This window comes from Aythya marila (genome assembly GCF_965140915.1).
Source record: "Aythya marila genome assembly, chromosome: 3".
Classification (NCBI taxonomy): Eukaryota; Metazoa; Chordata; class Aves; order Anseriformes; family Anatidae; genus Aythya; species Aythya marila.
Genome location: NC_139044.1, coordinates 119,791,937 through 119,807,953, shown reverse-complemented (window position 1 = coordinate 119,807,953; position 16,017 = coordinate 119,791,937). Strand labels below are relative to the sequence as shown.

At 49.7% G+C, this 16,017-nt stretch overlaps 2 protein-coding genes across 9 annotated transcripts in view; one reads left to right on the top strand and one right to left on the bottom strand.

Annotated features, from left to right (window-relative positions):
* Positions 1 to 65: 65 nt before the first annotated feature.
* On the bottom strand, positions 66 to 9,385 carry LOC309877189 (low density lipoprotein receptor adapter protein 1-like). Of its 4 annotated transcripts, XM_082758385.1 has the most exons (10): positions 9,251 to 9,385; positions 8,159 to 8,279; positions 6,772 to 6,914; positions 6,106 to 6,218; positions 5,016 to 5,130; positions 4,583 to 4,655; positions 4,050 to 4,162; positions 3,032 to 3,081; positions 2,091 to 2,131; positions 66 to 1,930 (listed from the first exon to the last, which is right to left on the bottom strand). In XM_082758385.1, the coding sequence occupies exons 3-10, from the start codon at positions 6,889 to 6,891 to the stop codon at positions 1,767 to 1,769; spliced, it is 789 nt and encodes a 262-aa protein (XP_082614511.1). In that variant the 5' UTR covers positions 6,892 to 6,914; positions 8,159 to 8,279; positions 9,251 to 9,385; the 3' UTR covers positions 66 to 1,766. The 4 variants fall into 4 exon arrangements, 2 of the variants coding, with proteins under 2 accessions (XP_082614511.1, XP_082614510.1); XM_082758384.1 differs by lacking the exon at positions 8,159 to 8,279 and having other exon boundaries at positions 9,251 to 9,377; XR_014317325.1 differs by lacking the exon at positions 8,159 to 8,279 and having other exon boundaries at positions 1,823 to 1,930; positions 2,091 to 2,194; positions 4,097 to 4,162; positions 9,251 to 9,377.
* A 116-nt stretch (positions 9,386 to 9,501) lies between these two features.
* IFT172 (intraflagellar transport 172) overlaps positions 9,502 to 16,017 on the top strand; it is a 39,281-nt gene continuing 32,765 nt past the window's right edge. For all 5 annotated transcript variants that reach the window (XM_082758126.1, XM_082758127.1, XM_082758125.1 and 2 more), the window contains exons 1-8: positions 9,502 to 9,598; positions 9,679 to 9,822; positions 9,961 to 10,073; positions 10,703 to 10,742; positions 12,715 to 12,780; positions 13,283 to 13,362; positions 14,812 to 14,899; positions 15,735 to 15,949. In XM_082758126.1, the coding sequence (XP_082614252.1) occupies positions 9,560 to 9,598; positions 9,679 to 9,822; positions 9,961 to 10,073; positions 10,703 to 10,742; positions 12,715 to 12,780; positions 13,283 to 13,362; positions 14,812 to 14,899; positions 15,735 to 15,949 (785 nt within the window). In that variant the 5' untranslated portion in view covers positions 9,502 to 9,559. The remainder of the gene's footprint in view (positions 9,599 to 9,678; positions 9,823 to 9,960; positions 10,074 to 10,702; positions 10,743 to 12,714; positions 12,781 to 13,282; positions 13,363 to 14,811; positions 14,900 to 15,734; positions 15,950 to 16,017) is intronic.

The following is a 16,017-nucleotide window of genomic DNA, read 5'->3' as shown; positions in this document are numbered from 1 at the left end:
AGCAGCATGACTGCAGCAGAGTCAAGGAGGTGGGGGAATCCTCTTCCCACTCCCCCCCCAAAAAAAAAAAAATTACCTGACAGCAGGGTAGAGCCTGCTACCCCCCCCAGGTGGCAGGAGATGGTGAAGAAAAATTATTCACAGGGTGAGCAGAGGGTCACTGAAACAATCAGCATGTTCTAGCATTAGCTGCGGCACTCCACTACAGGATTGTGTAGATGCCAAGCAAAGGTTCAGTACAGGGCAGGAAGCCACTTCAAGGGCTGTTAAATCCACAATACCCACAGGTCAGCCATCCCTCGGTGCAGAAAGATAAGGACCTGACAACTCACTCACCCTAATGACCCCAATAATAGCTACAAATTGCCCCGTAGTCTCAGCTGTGGGAAGAAAGGCATGAGACTAGGACTCAAACATGCAAGACTAGAAGTGGGGAAAAAAAATGTGCATGGACTCAATCCTCCCCAGTGCACCACTATAAACCTTCCCCACAGCACCTGCTTAAAGCACATGCTGGGAAAACAGCTCTGCCACCTCAGGCTGCAGGCAGTAAGTCCCTGCTCAGTCTGCCAGTGTCACCAGCCTTAGAAGGGGACATGCACTGTGATGTGACAGTAGCCCAGCAGCAAAGTCCTCAGCTGGGAAGCAGCTGCAAACCTGGTGCTTGCCAGAGAAACCAGGCATCCTGCTGGCTGCAGCCTCCCCTACTCTATCTGGGGAAGGAAACAAGAGTGTGTGACTTGCCCATTTCTCCAGACCATAGACAAGTGTGCAGCAGGGCAAGAGCACCCCGAAACAGAGCAAGCACAGAGGTGGGAGAGGTTGAGACCTGCTAGCACACATGGAGCTTGTATCCTCCTTGGTCTCAGGCAGGATCAGCTGTGAACTCCTGTTGTGCAGGTGACATTCACTGGTGTCCAAGATTCTCCAATCCAGCGCAGCCTGGACCAGATTCTTCCCAGATAGCAAGGTTAAGGCCGCCCCAGGCCCTTGAAGCCCTTGGCACAGGGGAGATAGCTCCCTCATCAGGGCAAGCAGCTAAGAAAATAGGAAACCCAGTGCAGCTGCAGGCTCCCAGACAGATAGCACAGGCCCTTGCCACCAGACAGGAAGCTTTGCTGTAGGTAGCATAGGGGACATGGTACTTCACGTGCTTGCACAAAGCCTCCATCCAGCACTCAAACCCAAATGACAACAGTTTAAAAAAAAAAACAAAAAACAAAAAACACCACACCTCAGTTTATTTCCCTACAAATGCAGAGCTTTCCTTTAAAAGCCAGCCAATTTCACTTATGGGATGGTGTAGGGCTGAACTGCAGGGAAGAGCTCTTCTGGCCAAGAGCTATAGCTTCCTGAGGTTCATATACAAGTTCAATTTGCTGAGTAAGAACCCCCCCCTCCACAGACAGAGCAGGCTGCTCAGCCTCAACTGGTCCCCAGTTGTTACTATGAGGAGCAGTTGGATACACAGCTCTGGGTGCATTGGCTACATTCTACAGGCCCAGGGCAGGTGGGGAGTGGGCAGAGTGGGGAACACTGGTCCAACAGCCTTAAAGGGGAACAAGGAGCAACTGCAGTTCAAGGTGGTTTATGCAGGTGGACGGCACAACAAGGAGCGGGTGTTGCAGTCTGCGCACCACATGGCAGTTGTGTCAGTAGCCCCTGTGCCTGGGGACAGTGCAGGGAGCAGGGGCAGGCACTGGCTTGCCTGGGTGCAGGCACAGGGTGAATCCTGAGTGGCTGGTCCATTGCTGCAGAGACTTGGCTTAGCCCAGGGTAGCCTTGGGGCCATCAGTCCCAAGGCCAGCTGTGGGTGGGACTCCAACCCCTCCCAGCCCCTTCCAGCAGCCTGGGGGTTGCCCCAAACAGGGCCAGCTCAGCGGTAGCTGCACAGTAGGCAAGTTCGGTCTGGGCACAAGAGGTGTCAACTCTGAAAAGCAAGAAGGAGGGAGACCTGGTCCATGAGGTTTGCAGTTGGGAACCCAGCCAGGGAGGGGAAGCAGACTTACCCAGGTGAATTGTTATCCCCCTCCCTCTGCAGAGGACGTGCTGGGGAATGTGGCAAAGCAACACAGAGGGAAGGAGCTTACCTGCTGGGCTGTGGACTCCCCTCCCCAGCTCCTCCATGCAGCTTTGGAAGAGAACAGAACACCCATCACCACCAAGCACCTGCTGAGAGACCCATGCTCATGACCTTCAGCAGAATAGGCATGGCATGGAACAGCAGTTACCAGGTACTCAGACTGCAGAAGGCCCTAGGCTCCTTGCTACCAAACCCTTTCTGCAGGCTAGCCCATCCTGAGACTGCACAGCTGTATCTCCTTCCTATCAAGAATCCCCCCCAGACAGCAGGTGGCAATATCACAGGAACACATAAAGAGGTTCAGCCTGTGCATGTGCTGTTTCCAAGATGACACCTGCTCAGCACAGTTCCAGCCTGACAGTACTGCCAGACCCATCAGGCACTGGTTTGACAGCTGCGTGAGAACAGCCGTAACAGGAAAGGCTGATCAAATCCACCACCACAAGCACCTCTGCAAAAGACCACTGGGTTAATCCTATGTTTATGTACCATCAGCTATTCTCAAGCTCAGTCACAGGCCCTAGTCCACGGAGTCCACATAACCAGGCCTCCATCTTGGTCCAAGCCCCAGGGAAATCAGTGGAAGGAGAGAGACAACTCTGAGTCCCACCTGAGAAGTATATCTGAATAGGATGGCCTTAGCAGAGTGGCAGAAACAGAACAGAAGACATGTCTGGGTACATCCTGAGGGTATGCATCTAACTCCCACTGCAAGAGCTGTACTGCCAGATCTGTCCCTTCACAGCTCAGCCCCCTGTACATTCAACATCTCAGCTGATAGAGGCAGAGAAAGCAGCAGATAACTCCCCCTTGCTCCCATGCAGATCTCCTCCAAGCTCCCACAGTGCTCATGGCTTCAGCAGCTCCCCTTGCATGGGACACAGAGAAGGAAATAAGACAGGGTTCATCAGTGTGCTCCCTGTGCAGTAGCAGCAGCTCACCACCTACCCAGATAAAGTTTCATCAAGGTTTTCATCTTCCTCCTCCTCTTCCTCCTCCTTGCAAACAAAGAAACAAACAGGTAGGTCTCTACCAGGAGCCAGGCTGGGCTGCCCACAGCCTGTTCCAGAGCAGCAGGACTTTCCCCATTACCTTCTTCATAAGACACAGTCACCCACCAGGCATGACATGGATAAGATGTGTCTATAAGCAGTAGGGGGGGGGAATGGTGCCTGCAGTGCTGGGCTGCTGCAATCTTTGGGGCTCATACACACAGCCACACAAAGGGGAGAGACAGACCAAGGTTCCTCTCATGTTCCCCCAGCCAACAGGGCACCAAACACAGGCTGTGAGTTGGGAATGAACCACCAAACTGAGACAGCTGCATCACACAGCTCGCCTTTACCCAGAGACAAGAGCAGGGTTAGCACATCTCCCAGCCGGAGGGCCAGGAGCAAGCCGCAAGCAAGGATGACCCCAACCACTACCAGGCTGTGCCAATGCTGGAAGCATGAGGTAAAGGAGCAAGCATCCAGAGGCTCCTGGACAAGGCCACAATGAGAGAGACTTACAACACTGGGAATGCTTTGGCTGGCTCTGGACATGTAGTGGGTGCTTTGCAGATGAGCAGGGCTGAGCCTTATCCCAGACTGGCAAGATAATGACCAGAAAAAGGCTCCTCATCTCCTTGAGAGAGGTTGTGTCACCCCAAGCTATAGCACCAAGAGTACAGAGCAGGTTACAGCTCCCTGTTTGACAGGGCCAGCAGAGCAGGGCTGAGGGTTGCTGCAAAGCTGGACCTGATAGGGGAGTTCCTGGAGCAAAGACCAGCTGAGGTTCCTGCCTTGTGAGCCAGACAGAGTACAGAGTGCCCCTTGTCATGTCAGGCCCCCATGTGCAAGGGAGGCTGTGCAAATAACAACAGGGTCCTGAAAGCCCAGGAGGAGCGAGTTGTGTAAGGGTTACTCTTTTTCTTGCCCTAATGCAAGACAGGCCTGGGCACAGGCCAGACTTGCACATACTGTACCCCGAATTGGTGTCTGAAGGGAGGGCTCCCCGGGGGGGCTGGCTCACTTGCTCTGCCGGGTTCACTGTGCTCCAAGACACATGGAAGGTGAAGGGGCTGTTCCTGCCTAGAGCCTGGGACAGGGCAAAAGCAGCAGTTAGTGCCTGGAACCTGAAGAGGGTCTAGCAGGGAATGCAAAGACAGGACTGTGGACAAGGGACAGATAACCCTGCTGTGCTTATGGGACGATGCAGAGAAAAGTGGGGGAACACCACTCAAGGCAATTCCCACAGGGCCCTAAGATGTGCTATAGCTCAGCAATGCAGAGTTCAGCATGGACAGCAAGGATATCCCCAGCCAGAGATAGGGCAGGCTCCCCACACAAGACAGTGGCAGAGAGCACAACAGCATGGATAATGATCTTCCTGGCTGGTGCATTTCACCAGCCAGGCAGCGAGCCATCTCTCCCCCACACAGCACAAGACAGGGTCCCACACTAAAGACCCCAATCCCAAGGCTAGGCCGAGGGAAGTGTCTGAGAAATTCCTTCCTACCTGCATTTGCTGCTTCCCAGAGATCCAGTGCCATCTGGAAGGCCTGGGCCACCGTCAGAGTCACAGCCTGGGCCTGTGTACAAGAAAGAAGGAAAACATCTACTTCCATCTCTGCCGTCAAACAAAGACAACACTGCTGCCCAAGATCTGAGAGCCTCAAGCTCTTCCTTGCTGCTTTTCCCTATGGAGCACATATTTGGAAGGCCAGAGTTCAATGCTTTGTGGGCCAGCCATTCCCAAGAGGAGATCCCAGAGGAACTGGGACTGAAGAACTTTCTATTGGTCACCACCCACTTCTGCAGAATGTGAGGAAACATGCATTCCCTGTCTATTTCCAGCTAAGATGCACAGAGATAAGGGTCTCCTCCCTCTGAAGGGGAAGAAGAAAGGGCCTTTTACCTCAAAGAACCAAGGGCAGAGGAGAAGTGCTTACAATCTTCTTCTTGGGTGAGAGGAAGGCATGGCACTCCAGTGCCCCACTCTCCTGGCTCTGTGCAACGTAAGCAAAGATTTTGTTCTGCAGCTTGTCTGTTGTGCAGTAGGAGATCCTGTGGACAGAGAGTAGCTGCTCAGAGTAACAGGGGAACACGGCACAAGTCTTCTGCTCTTCTCCCAGAACACAAACAAGCATTGCTGACAGCCTGAGACTTCCACCTGTCCTGGATAACAGGCAGCCCAGCACCCCAGCAAGGATCAAAGGCTGTCTGGCACCTAGAACTCATAAGAGATCACTGCATCCACAGGTATTCCTCTCTCGTGTTGCCCCAGTGTGCTCTTTGGTCCTCTGATGCCCAATTCAAGTTGAGGTGCAAACTCAAACACTAAGACAAAAAGAAAAACAGGTGATCACCTCCAAAAACACAACTGAAGGCCAGGCAGCATCTGCCTTAGCACATCAGCTCCTGTGCCGAGACCCAAATTTTGCACCAAGAATTTGTCCTGACCCTGCTTCACTTCTTGCCACCAGCCTTCAGACATCCTCTCCTCACACACAGCACCCACCAACATCCAGTCCAGCTAAAGCACAATAGGCAGCAGTTAAAAATAATAATAATAATAATAAAAACAACCAGCTCTCCCAGAAACTGCCTTTAGCCAACCCACGTGAGCTGCAGGCCAAGGCACCCTCATTCCACTGCAGCCAGAAGGGCAGTCCTCTGGTCCTGTGTCAACAAAAAAAGGTAGACATGCAGTCCTGCCCTTGTGGTGGTGGCTTCCCAGCCACCAGCCCTGATCTGACATCCTGTTGAATGCAGGATGCAGAAGAGACAAGCAGGGCCTGCAGAAAAGGCCAGACAGACTGACCCAGAACACAAAGCAATCCAGGCCCCTGCCTGCATTTAGACCCAAGCAGTGCTGTGGGGTGCAGCAGGGAGAGGGAGCTGGTCTCAGAGAGCCAAAAGAAGACCTAAGGCACACAGTATTACTAACAGAAGGCCCATCCCACCCTAGCTCCTCAGGATCCCATCAGTCTCCTTCTGGCTGCTAGGGAACATCCAGGCCCTCCTACACACTATGCCCACCTGTAGATGGAGATGTTTTCAACAATCTCCTTTGTGTCTGCGTCTTGCAGCGAGATGCCCCTCGGAGACACTGTCAGAATCACCTTCTGGAACTTGCGAGCTCCCACCTGTGCCTGGCAGTGGGGAAACACCAGACACCTCTGCAAACCCAGTGAGGGCCTTCACCCCACCTTGTTGAGTCCCCCAGACTCTGTACAGAAAGCCACCCACTTGGACCCTCACTATAAAAGCAGGATCCTGCCTTTGGGGTAAGAAAGGAAAAAAATGGAGAGCAGGCACAATCTTGTGTAGAACACCCCTGGAGTCCCTTCATGCTATTGCCATGCACGTGGGATAGGACAGATCCCACCTCCCCCAGCCCTCATCCTCCTCTCCATGAAGAGAGGAGCACAGCCCTGCTCCCAGCTGTATTCCCAGTGTGGAAGCAGGTAACAGCAGCTGTCCTGCACGAAGACAGCTTCCTTCGCAGCACAGAGATGCGGGACAGACAGCCTTGCACACCACCCTCCCTTGGGAACAGTGCAGTCCCTAGCTGGAGTTCAGTGCTGAGACATGGATGCTTTTTTTTTTTTTTTTTTTTGGGGGGGTGGGGGGGAGGGAAGGGCTGGGGGCTCCAAATGGGCTCTTCTCTACCCCAGCACAGCAGGGCCCAGGGCTGGCTCTCACCATGGCAATGATCCGGCGGATGGCAGCAGCTGCCATGTCTTCTCCTTTGGGTTTCTCTACCAGTGTCATGCCCAGATACTTCAGTGTGAAGCACATCCCCTCCAGCAGTGGCTCCTGCATATCAGCCCAGCTCTCAGGAAGCTCTGTAAAGAAAAAAATGACTCAGCAGTAGAAGCCATGTACCATCAGCCACATGGCTAGTCCCAGCAGAGCCACCCCACCTCACTGCAGCTTCAGTGCTCTGGGCAGCAGTGCTTCTATCTGCACTCACCAGGGTACTCTCCTCCTGGCTCTGTGACATTCTTGGAATAAGAACAGAATGAAAGGAGAGTTCACCCCTGAAGCTTTTAGTCCCCATTCCTGGAGGTACAAGCTCTGCCAGCAAAATAGTAAGCTCCTGCATATCTACATAGAGCCTCAGATGCTGCAGTGTTAAATGCTATCTGCCAAAACCTATCATTCACAGGTCTCTCTTGCTACAAGCAGCATGTGCTCTGTACTGTATTCATCTCATCATCTAGGCTTCATGCACACCTCAGAAACAGCAACATTTGCTGCCCTACTTAATCAGATCAAAATCCCCAAATAGTCCTAGTGTAACCAAAGCCAAACTTCTGGTAGCTATTATCTACAGCAGCAGGCTGTCAGGAGAGGAGTAGTTTGTCCAGCACTCACAGTTGAAGCAGAGCTGGTTGGGAAACAATCACCCTATAAAGGCTCTGTGTTAAGGAAGAACTTAGACTGGCATTTCAAGGGTGCAAACTAGCTTCCCAAAAACATGTTTTATGGATGAAGTCCAAGACACTGAGGGAAGACGTGCATTTCTGTGGAGGTCACAGAATGGAAGGGGCACTCGTCTCTGTTTTCTGTGCTCTTTGTTTTGAAATCTTATTGCTGCAGTCAGAAATAAATAAAATAAAAAATAATAATTTAAAAATACTCTGACAGGTCCATGTCTTTCTTATGCTAGGGGCCTCAGAGATGAACACAACATTCCAGGTGGGATCTCACGAGAGTGGAGTAGAGGGGGAGAATCGCCTCCCTCAACTTCCCTAGATTCCCTCTAGACAATCCTCAGCATGTCCAGTTTCCTTCAGAAACCAGTCTATTTCACAAGACAGGTAGTAGAAAGAGCCCTGACCCTACAGTCAGTCCTGATAACACTATTACTGGTAGAAGACACACAAAATAAGTGCTGTTTTCAAGCTCTGAACCCATAAGACAAAGCCATTGTCTTCAACAGAAAGTTCACTCTCAAAGTAAGAGTCAAAGGCAAAAGCTGTATTTATCATGCTAGTACCATACACAAAGGAATGCTTCTCTCATACCGAGTACTTCCTTGTGATGCTTTCAAAGACAGCTGAAGCAGAAATCAGTTCATATTTACCTCCTCAAATCCTAAACAGCACAAGTATGGTAAGAGAAGAGACAAGAAGGACTAAGATGCAGGGAGCCATAGACTCCATCTTGTTCTCAGGGATTCATCCCACGAGGAGCAGGCAGCGAGCCTGGAACAGGACCAGAGAAGTTATGTGCGCGTTAGAAAAACTGGATTTGAATGCTGCCCTGGGAATTGCCTAGGTATCTACTGTTCACGCTAAGATAATACTTTTCAGGTTATTTTTCACCTCTTTCTTGGGATTAGCTCCCAGAAGATTACTGACATGCTTGAAAAAGCTCTGACTCATAATTGGAATAACCTGAGCCCACAGGGAAATCACGAGACCTTATTTTTGCAGCACTCCTAAAATTACCAGGGAACCCACCTCGATACCATACAAGTGTCACGGACCTCTCTCTCCCCTGGGTAAAAATCACTCTGTCTCACTGCAAGCTTTGAGAACAGCTCAAACATGCTGCTAGAGCAAGCACTGCTGCCCCACTAAAATGGCTGGGTAGCCGTGAAGGAGGAAGCCCACGCACTGCCCTCCTGCTGGGCCTGTGGGGTCAGCCTACCCAGCGGGCAGTCACCCCATGGCGAGCTACGTACAGACCTGTCCCTCACTGGGCATTTCCACACCTGCACAGGACCAGATACAGCGGTTCAGGAAGACCAAACCTCACCCAGGCAGGAAACGGTGCCTGCAGATGGGGCACACCACGCCCCGGCAGCACCGGTGCCACTGTCCGGGACAGCCACCCGGGGCCTTCCAACCCACCGGCACGCACGATCTCACTGACACCGCGGGGCAGGAGCCTGCCCGACGGGGACAGCGCTGCCAGGTCACGCGAACAGCCCGGCCCGGCCCGGCTGCAGCCCCACAGCCCCCGCGAACCCCACAGCCTGGCTCCCGGCTCCCCGGCCTCCGCCCCGCCCGGCGGCCGCGTCCCGGGCCCGGCCGGACCGAGAACAGCGCTCAGCGCTCCCCGCCCGCGCACCGGCACCGAGGAGGGCCCGGACCCAGGCGCCGCAGCCCAGCCCGATGCCCGGACCCCGCCCGGACCCCGCCCGCTCCCGGCACCCGTGGCCCGCACTCACTGCGCCGCCGGCAGAGCCCCAGGCCGTGCCGGGCGAGGCGCGGACTCCGCAGCACGGCGCGCCCCGCCGCCCGCAGCGCCTCCATGGCGGTGCCGAGGCCGAGCCCTGCCGGTACCGAGACGGCGGGGGCCGGGCCGGGCGGGGCGGGGCGGGCCGGTAGCGGGGGGGCGCCGTCCGCCGCCGGGCTCGGCGCGTTGACGTCAGCAGCGGCGGAGGCCCTGGGGTTGCCGGGGCAACGGGGGCGAGTTCGGGGAGGCCCGGCGGCGGCGCGGTCCCGGCCCGGCCCGTCCCGGTCCCGCTCTCGGCGCGATGCAGCTGCGGCACGTGCGGACGCTGCTAGCCCCGCAGGTCGGGCCGGGCCGGGTTGGGCCGGGGGAGGCCGGGGGGGTCGGGGTGCGGCGGCGCCTGAGGCTGTGTGTGTCCCGCAGGACGGCTCTGCGCGGGTGACCTGCATGGCCTGGTCGGCCAACAGCGGCCGCTTCGCCGTGTGCACCGCAGACCGGGTGGTGCTGCTGTACGACGAGCACGGCGAGCGGCGTGACAAGTTCTCCACCAAGCCCGCCGACGCCAAGGTGAGGGCCCCGGGTCCGGGCTGCTGCCAGCAGGGCCTGCCGTAGCTGGGCTGCGGTCGTGGGCTGGGGGCTGGTTGGTGCACGTGCAGCCGGGGCGTGCCAGCCTTCCCCCGTGTCTCAAGCTGCCTTCCTCCACAGTATGGGAGGAAGAGCTACGTGGTCAAAGGCATGGCATTCTCCCCCGACTCCACCAAAATCGCCATTGGCCAAACGGACAACATTGTCTATGTCTACAGGATCGGAGAGGAGTGGTGAGTCTGGTGGCAGAGTGACCATTGCTGCGCCTGTGAGAAGGGAGCGGTGCTCTCCCTCCTTTCCATGTAGTACGCTTTCTGGGTGCTGGTGTGGGTGTGCATCCAGGCCTGGTCCTCAGTGTAGTATGTGCCATGGTGCATATCATCTAACCTGCAATTAATCGCGCAGATAGCAACAGATAGGGTTTCCTTGAACAGTCTTTGTGGACCGAGGTGGGAGCATGTGCCAGCTTCTGTGGGGCTATGGCTGCAAAATGAAAGTGCTGTTTCACAGATGTGGATATGAGGCACATGGCTGCGTCACTTCAGCGTCATTTGCTTGTATATGTTGTTCTTAAGCTGCTCAGAAAGGTATGTCACCAAAATTTTGTAAGCTCAGATAATTCCCATATTTTCCAATATCGTTAGTCTTGGAAAATGTAGAACTTTTTTTTTTCTTTTTTTTTTTTTTTAATATTCTGCCTAAAGTTGGCTTGTGGTAGACCACCAGCATATAAAACTTAACTCACTTGTGTTTGACAATATTAAAATGAACTGAATACAAACAGTAGGGTATCTAGAATGGGCAGTTTTACCAGGTTCACCAATAGTCATTTTTGTCTGCTTTTGTCTGCCTTTTTCTGCAGGGGTGACAAGAAGGTGATATGCAACAAGTTCATCCAAATGGTGAGACTTAGACTCCTGTTTAACTCCATTTTCTGAAGTAGCTGTAGGATAAAAATAATTGTATGTCACTTCGCGCATACTCAGAGACATGCTCATAAGAGGGCCATCCACCATCTCTGGTGGATGGCCATCCACCATCTCAGTGCTGGCTGCAGAAGGGGAATGAATATAATTCTATTGCACTGACAGTAAGGGAAGAAAGCTGTTGGTCAGCCTTTGTTTCTCTGTGGTTGACCTGCTGCACTGAGTGATCATGACACTGGAAGAGTGTTAAGAATGAGGAAAACAGAGCAAGAAGGGCTTGGTATCCACTTGTCCCTTTCTTGAACATTACAGTTATACCAGATATTAGTAGTCTCACTGGAGAGTCCTTTCATTGTTCATTACTTGCTGCTTCAGTATGCTGGCAATGACTAGCGCTGCTTCCTGTCCCTCTGACTCTCCTTTGCTGCAGCACCTAGCTAGCAGCCTGATGGGAGGCTGCTTGTCTCTTGCAAGGCTTAGATGTTGCACACAGCATATGTACAGTTTTTGTATTTTAATTTAGTTGTTCATTTCTATTTTCTCTCTCTCTCTCATTTATCCTATGCCTTTTTTTACCATTTCTATCATAATGAATCTTTTATTTTTCTAGTGCTATCTGTGTGGTTTCTTATAATTCTTTCGTTGATGGGGGTAGATTTTCCACTGTAGATGAATTCTCCACTGTAGATTCTCCACTGTAGCTGAATATTTCTATTTACATTTTTTTTGGTACATTCAGTCAATATGGGAGATCATCTATTTGGCCCTTTCCCTCACCTGCAATTTGCAAAACCTACTGGGCATTCTTGTGCATATTGTGAATACAGTGACACTGTTCTGCTCTGCTGACAAGCAAGGCATCCTGCTAGAGGGTCAGGATCTCAAGAGTACCTGCAAGTTTGACTTCCTTACACTAGTAGCTGAGCTTGTTACCACTTTGTAAGGCTTGTTTCTAAGTTTCAATTAGGCTGCTTGTGACTGTGTTAGACTGAAAATAATGGTTGGGAAATGATGAGGGAAATAAGTCGATGTCTGGGAAACAGGAAGAGTAAAAGATGCATCTTGTTGATTGGTTGGACATGTAAGCTATGAGCAGCTTGGACATCCAGGGACATTTAGGTATCTGCTAGTTGTTGTGTTTGCTGACATGAATGGTAAGAGTGGGGAAGAGTAAGTGAGATGAATAAGTGAGAGTGTATATATATATCTAAAGCAGGCTCGGATTCTTAAAATGGAACAGATACGCCTATGAAGCTGGTGCTAGTGGCACAATGCCAAACTTTGACTGAAATTTTTCAATTTAAATGTAAAATGGCTTCATTAACTCTTTTGGCTCTCTCTTACAGGTAGGTTTCATGCTGACCCCCATACCTCCGATTTTAAAATTCCCTTTGATATAGATTTAATGAATCTTTCTGCCTGACCTATGTGGTAGCATTGGATAGTCATCTTGCTTGTAAATGAAAAGATATACGTAAGCACTACTTGTGATTCAGCAAATGAAGGTCCAAAGTACAGATATTCTCATATCTGTTATGAAATTAGCAGAGTAAAATTATTTTTCTGATTTATATTTGTTGTTGCAAAAAAGTATTTTAAAATAGCTGTGATTTTATACATTCGAATATAACATCTGGAAAACCACACATAATCAAAGAGCAGTCCCCTCAGAAGAGCACTGATACTGAACAACATCAGGTATAAATTTGATGCCCTGTTTAAGCTCTTCTCAGCCTCTTACTCTACCCTAGCTCACTGTTACCTAGTTCAAGTTTCAGTATGGAGGGCCTTAATCCCACTTTAAAGTCCATCACAGTGCTCCCATCTCTTCTCTTTCTTGGACTTGAGAGGTCTCATTCCTGAGCTGTCTTATGTAGCAAGCAATGGGGCAAGAAGCTTTGTAAGTATAGTGGAGCTCTTATCTCTCTTTTTAATTTCTCCTTGGCAGAGTGCTGTGACCTGCTTATTGTGGCCAGCGGAGAATATCATTGTCTTTGGTCTTGCTGAAGGAAAGGTAGAGAAACTTATTTTCCTGATACTCTTTTCCATGTAGGGGCTATGAGAGCCTGCCTGCACCTAGGGTGCAGGGGAAGAAACATTATTCTGTGGTCTTAGGGCACCCCTAAGCAACAGGGGGATTACTCCAGAGGCTCAAATTTTCTGGTTTGGTTCCCAGTTCTTGGAGGTTCTATTGGATCCTTTGGTCCTTTTCCTGAGCCTTCCTAAAAATGTGGAAGTCTGACACCTTCCACTCCCTTCTAGTTGAAGGTGTTCCTGCCAATGTCAGGGTGGTTGGAATTAGATGATCTTTAAGGTCCCTTTCAACCCAAACCATTCTATGATTCTATGACTGCAGCTCCAAGTTTCCCATTTGCTCTCCAACCTACCAGAAAGCAATGAGCTTTCTATTTCTGTTGCTGGTTATAGACTGGAAAACATACGGGGACATTACACTGCAGGATATCCGCGATTCTGTTTGGGAACAGAAGCAATATTGATCAGATTCTCTTTCTCAGGTTCGTTTAGCAAATACAAAGAACAACAAGTCTTCCACCATTTATGGGACAGATTCCTATGTGGTCTCTCTAACTTCCAAGTGAGTATGGCATTGCTTTAGGCTACACTGCTTTACCTCAGCCTCCTACCTAGCCATTGGCCCTGGCAGAACTTGTGGCAGTATGGGAGGTTGTTAGAATGTCTTTCTGCTGTCAGTTCTTGTCAAGATGATAACATTCAGTGCTTTCCAAAAGTAATTTCTTCCTAAAATCTGACACCTGGCCACTCCACACTAGCCCATCCAGTTTGACTGTCCCCAAACACATTTCAGGATGTAAGTTCCTGTAAGATACGTATGTTGATTTATTTGAATTCATGACTTGATAAAGATTAAAGTTGTCAACTTCATTAGCTAATTACTAATAGCAGTCAGGTTTAAGAACTAAAAAATAGAAAATGTTCTGTCAGATTAAATTGTGACAAGTCTATAATTAGAAAAATAATCATAAAGTACCGTTCTGAATTATTTTGATTAATTTTCATTTTAAGTACTGTAGTATCATTTACCTAAAATATTTAAGATATGTCATCATCCTAGCAGTAGGATTTTTGATAAATGGTGTTATTCTGTTTTCTGAGTGCTGAACAATAAAGCTCGTCTCTGACTTCCCACTGCTGACAGATCCTTCCAGAACCTGTCTTGCATCCATTTCAAAGGCTTTCTGTTTTTTTGTTCTCTCTCCTTTGCTCTCGTTTCTCCTCCCTTTATTTCTTTACCCCTCTCCCCTTCCCTCACATCTCTTCCCCCTCTTTCCTCCTCCCCTTTTCTCGCTCTCCTCAGTCTCCCTCCACTATCTCTCTTTTCCTGTTATTTCTAAACACAGCACATGCTATTATTGATATGATGTTAATGACGAATCTGGGATTGCAATAGACAGAAGGCAGCATCATAGAAAATGTATTCTTTATATGAATTATCATTAAAAGTGTTCATTCTGTGTGCCTTACATTAAGCCTGCTTCTTCTTCCTTTCTCTCTTCTCCCTGCTTGTGTAGAGAAGTACACAAGATATTAATGCTACAGATAATGGACTTAGTCCCGGAGTGTTTGTCTAGATGTCTTATGTTTTTTTCTTCAACTTTTGTTGCTTTTATTGATTACTGGTGTCACAATATTCAGCCTCACTTCTGGAGGAGTTCGAAATGAAAGGATTGTTTGAAACACCTTGCTATAAGAAGTTGTGTACATAGTCTTTATTCCAGTTCCTTACCCTCTCTGTGTTTTAGTAGTATAGTAAGTTGTTTATTGTGATTTTACATGATGAAAATATTTAAGTGGCCGCTCTTGTCTCTCCATACGTTTGTCTGCTGTAGCTTTTATGGACACTTATACAGGTACTCGATCCTCTTCTGTTCACCATCCAACTTATCTTTGGTGAAGGTTCCTTTGATGAGCAACATCAACAATGTCCCTGGAACTGGCTCTTCTGGTCAGGGATAGAAAAATAAAGGTACAAATCTTATTGCAACTTTGCTCTGTTTATTTGCAGTGTGTCGGGGAAAGGAATCCTGTCTGGCCATGCGGATGGAACCATAGTACGCTTCTTCTTTGATGATGAGGGCTCAGGTGAATCACAGGTATCAAAGATCTTTCTTCAGTGAGCGAAATTCCTGTTTGCACGGTGAACTTACTGGCTCAAGAGCTCTGTAAAGTGATGAGGTTGTGAAGAGAGTGCAGATCTGGAGAGGATCTGCAGTCTGTTCTTGCTAGCAGAGGTTTTATGAAATGTTGAAGACAATGGAGCAGTGACTGGATGCTTTGAATTACACTGAGTGTGGTAATAAGAAAGGACGTTACCGTTTTGTGTATGAGACATGAGGCTTTTCAGATGTCTGGAAAGATCTGATGTTAGAATGTCCAGGAGAATGATACTCGAATGGGTAGGGTTCCAGAGAACAAGTATTATCTTCTTCTCATTAAGCGAGGTATAGTTACTCCAGTTAACCCTGAATCCCAAGTTCACATTGTGTCTGTGGATAGGGCACCCAACATTTCTCTTGAGCCTCCTGCTGCTCCCCAAAAGGAGTAATCTCTGTGCTTTAAAATGTGATGAAGAAATGTTATTCCCACTCAGATCTGTTCTCTCTCACTGAAGCAATTTGAGCGTGTCTGCCATCTAGCATAAGCTGAAGGCTGCATCTATACTTTGCTAGTTTAAGAATGCATTCTGGTCTAGTTAATGGTACTGGTACTGACATTCTCTCTTAGCTAAATGAATGGAATAATTCTTACATCTTTCAGTTCTGGTTTCTGTCTGCCTTCCTACAGCCTAAGGCATGCAGACCAAGCAACACCCATGAAAAGGACTTTACAGAAAGGGCATCATACTGGTCTCATTGTGGTAGAATACAGAGGCCAGTTGAGGGCTAAAGCCAATGATGTTTTCAAGATGTTCTCTCATGTCTAATGTAGGGTAAGTTGGTGACGCATCCCTGTCCTCCTTATGCCCTTGCCTGGGCTTTGAACAGCATTGTGGCTGCAGGATGTGATAAGAAGATTGTAGCTTATAGCAAGGAGGGAAATGTGATTCAAACCTTTGACTATAGTCGGGACTCCTCAGAGAAGGAATTCACCACAGCAGCTGCCAGTCCCGGTGGCCAGGCTGTTGTCATTGGAAGCTATGATAGGTATGGTGCCTGTTGGAAGTCTCCCTTTTATAGAGCTTTCTTCTTCAACCATGCACATTTCTTCATGT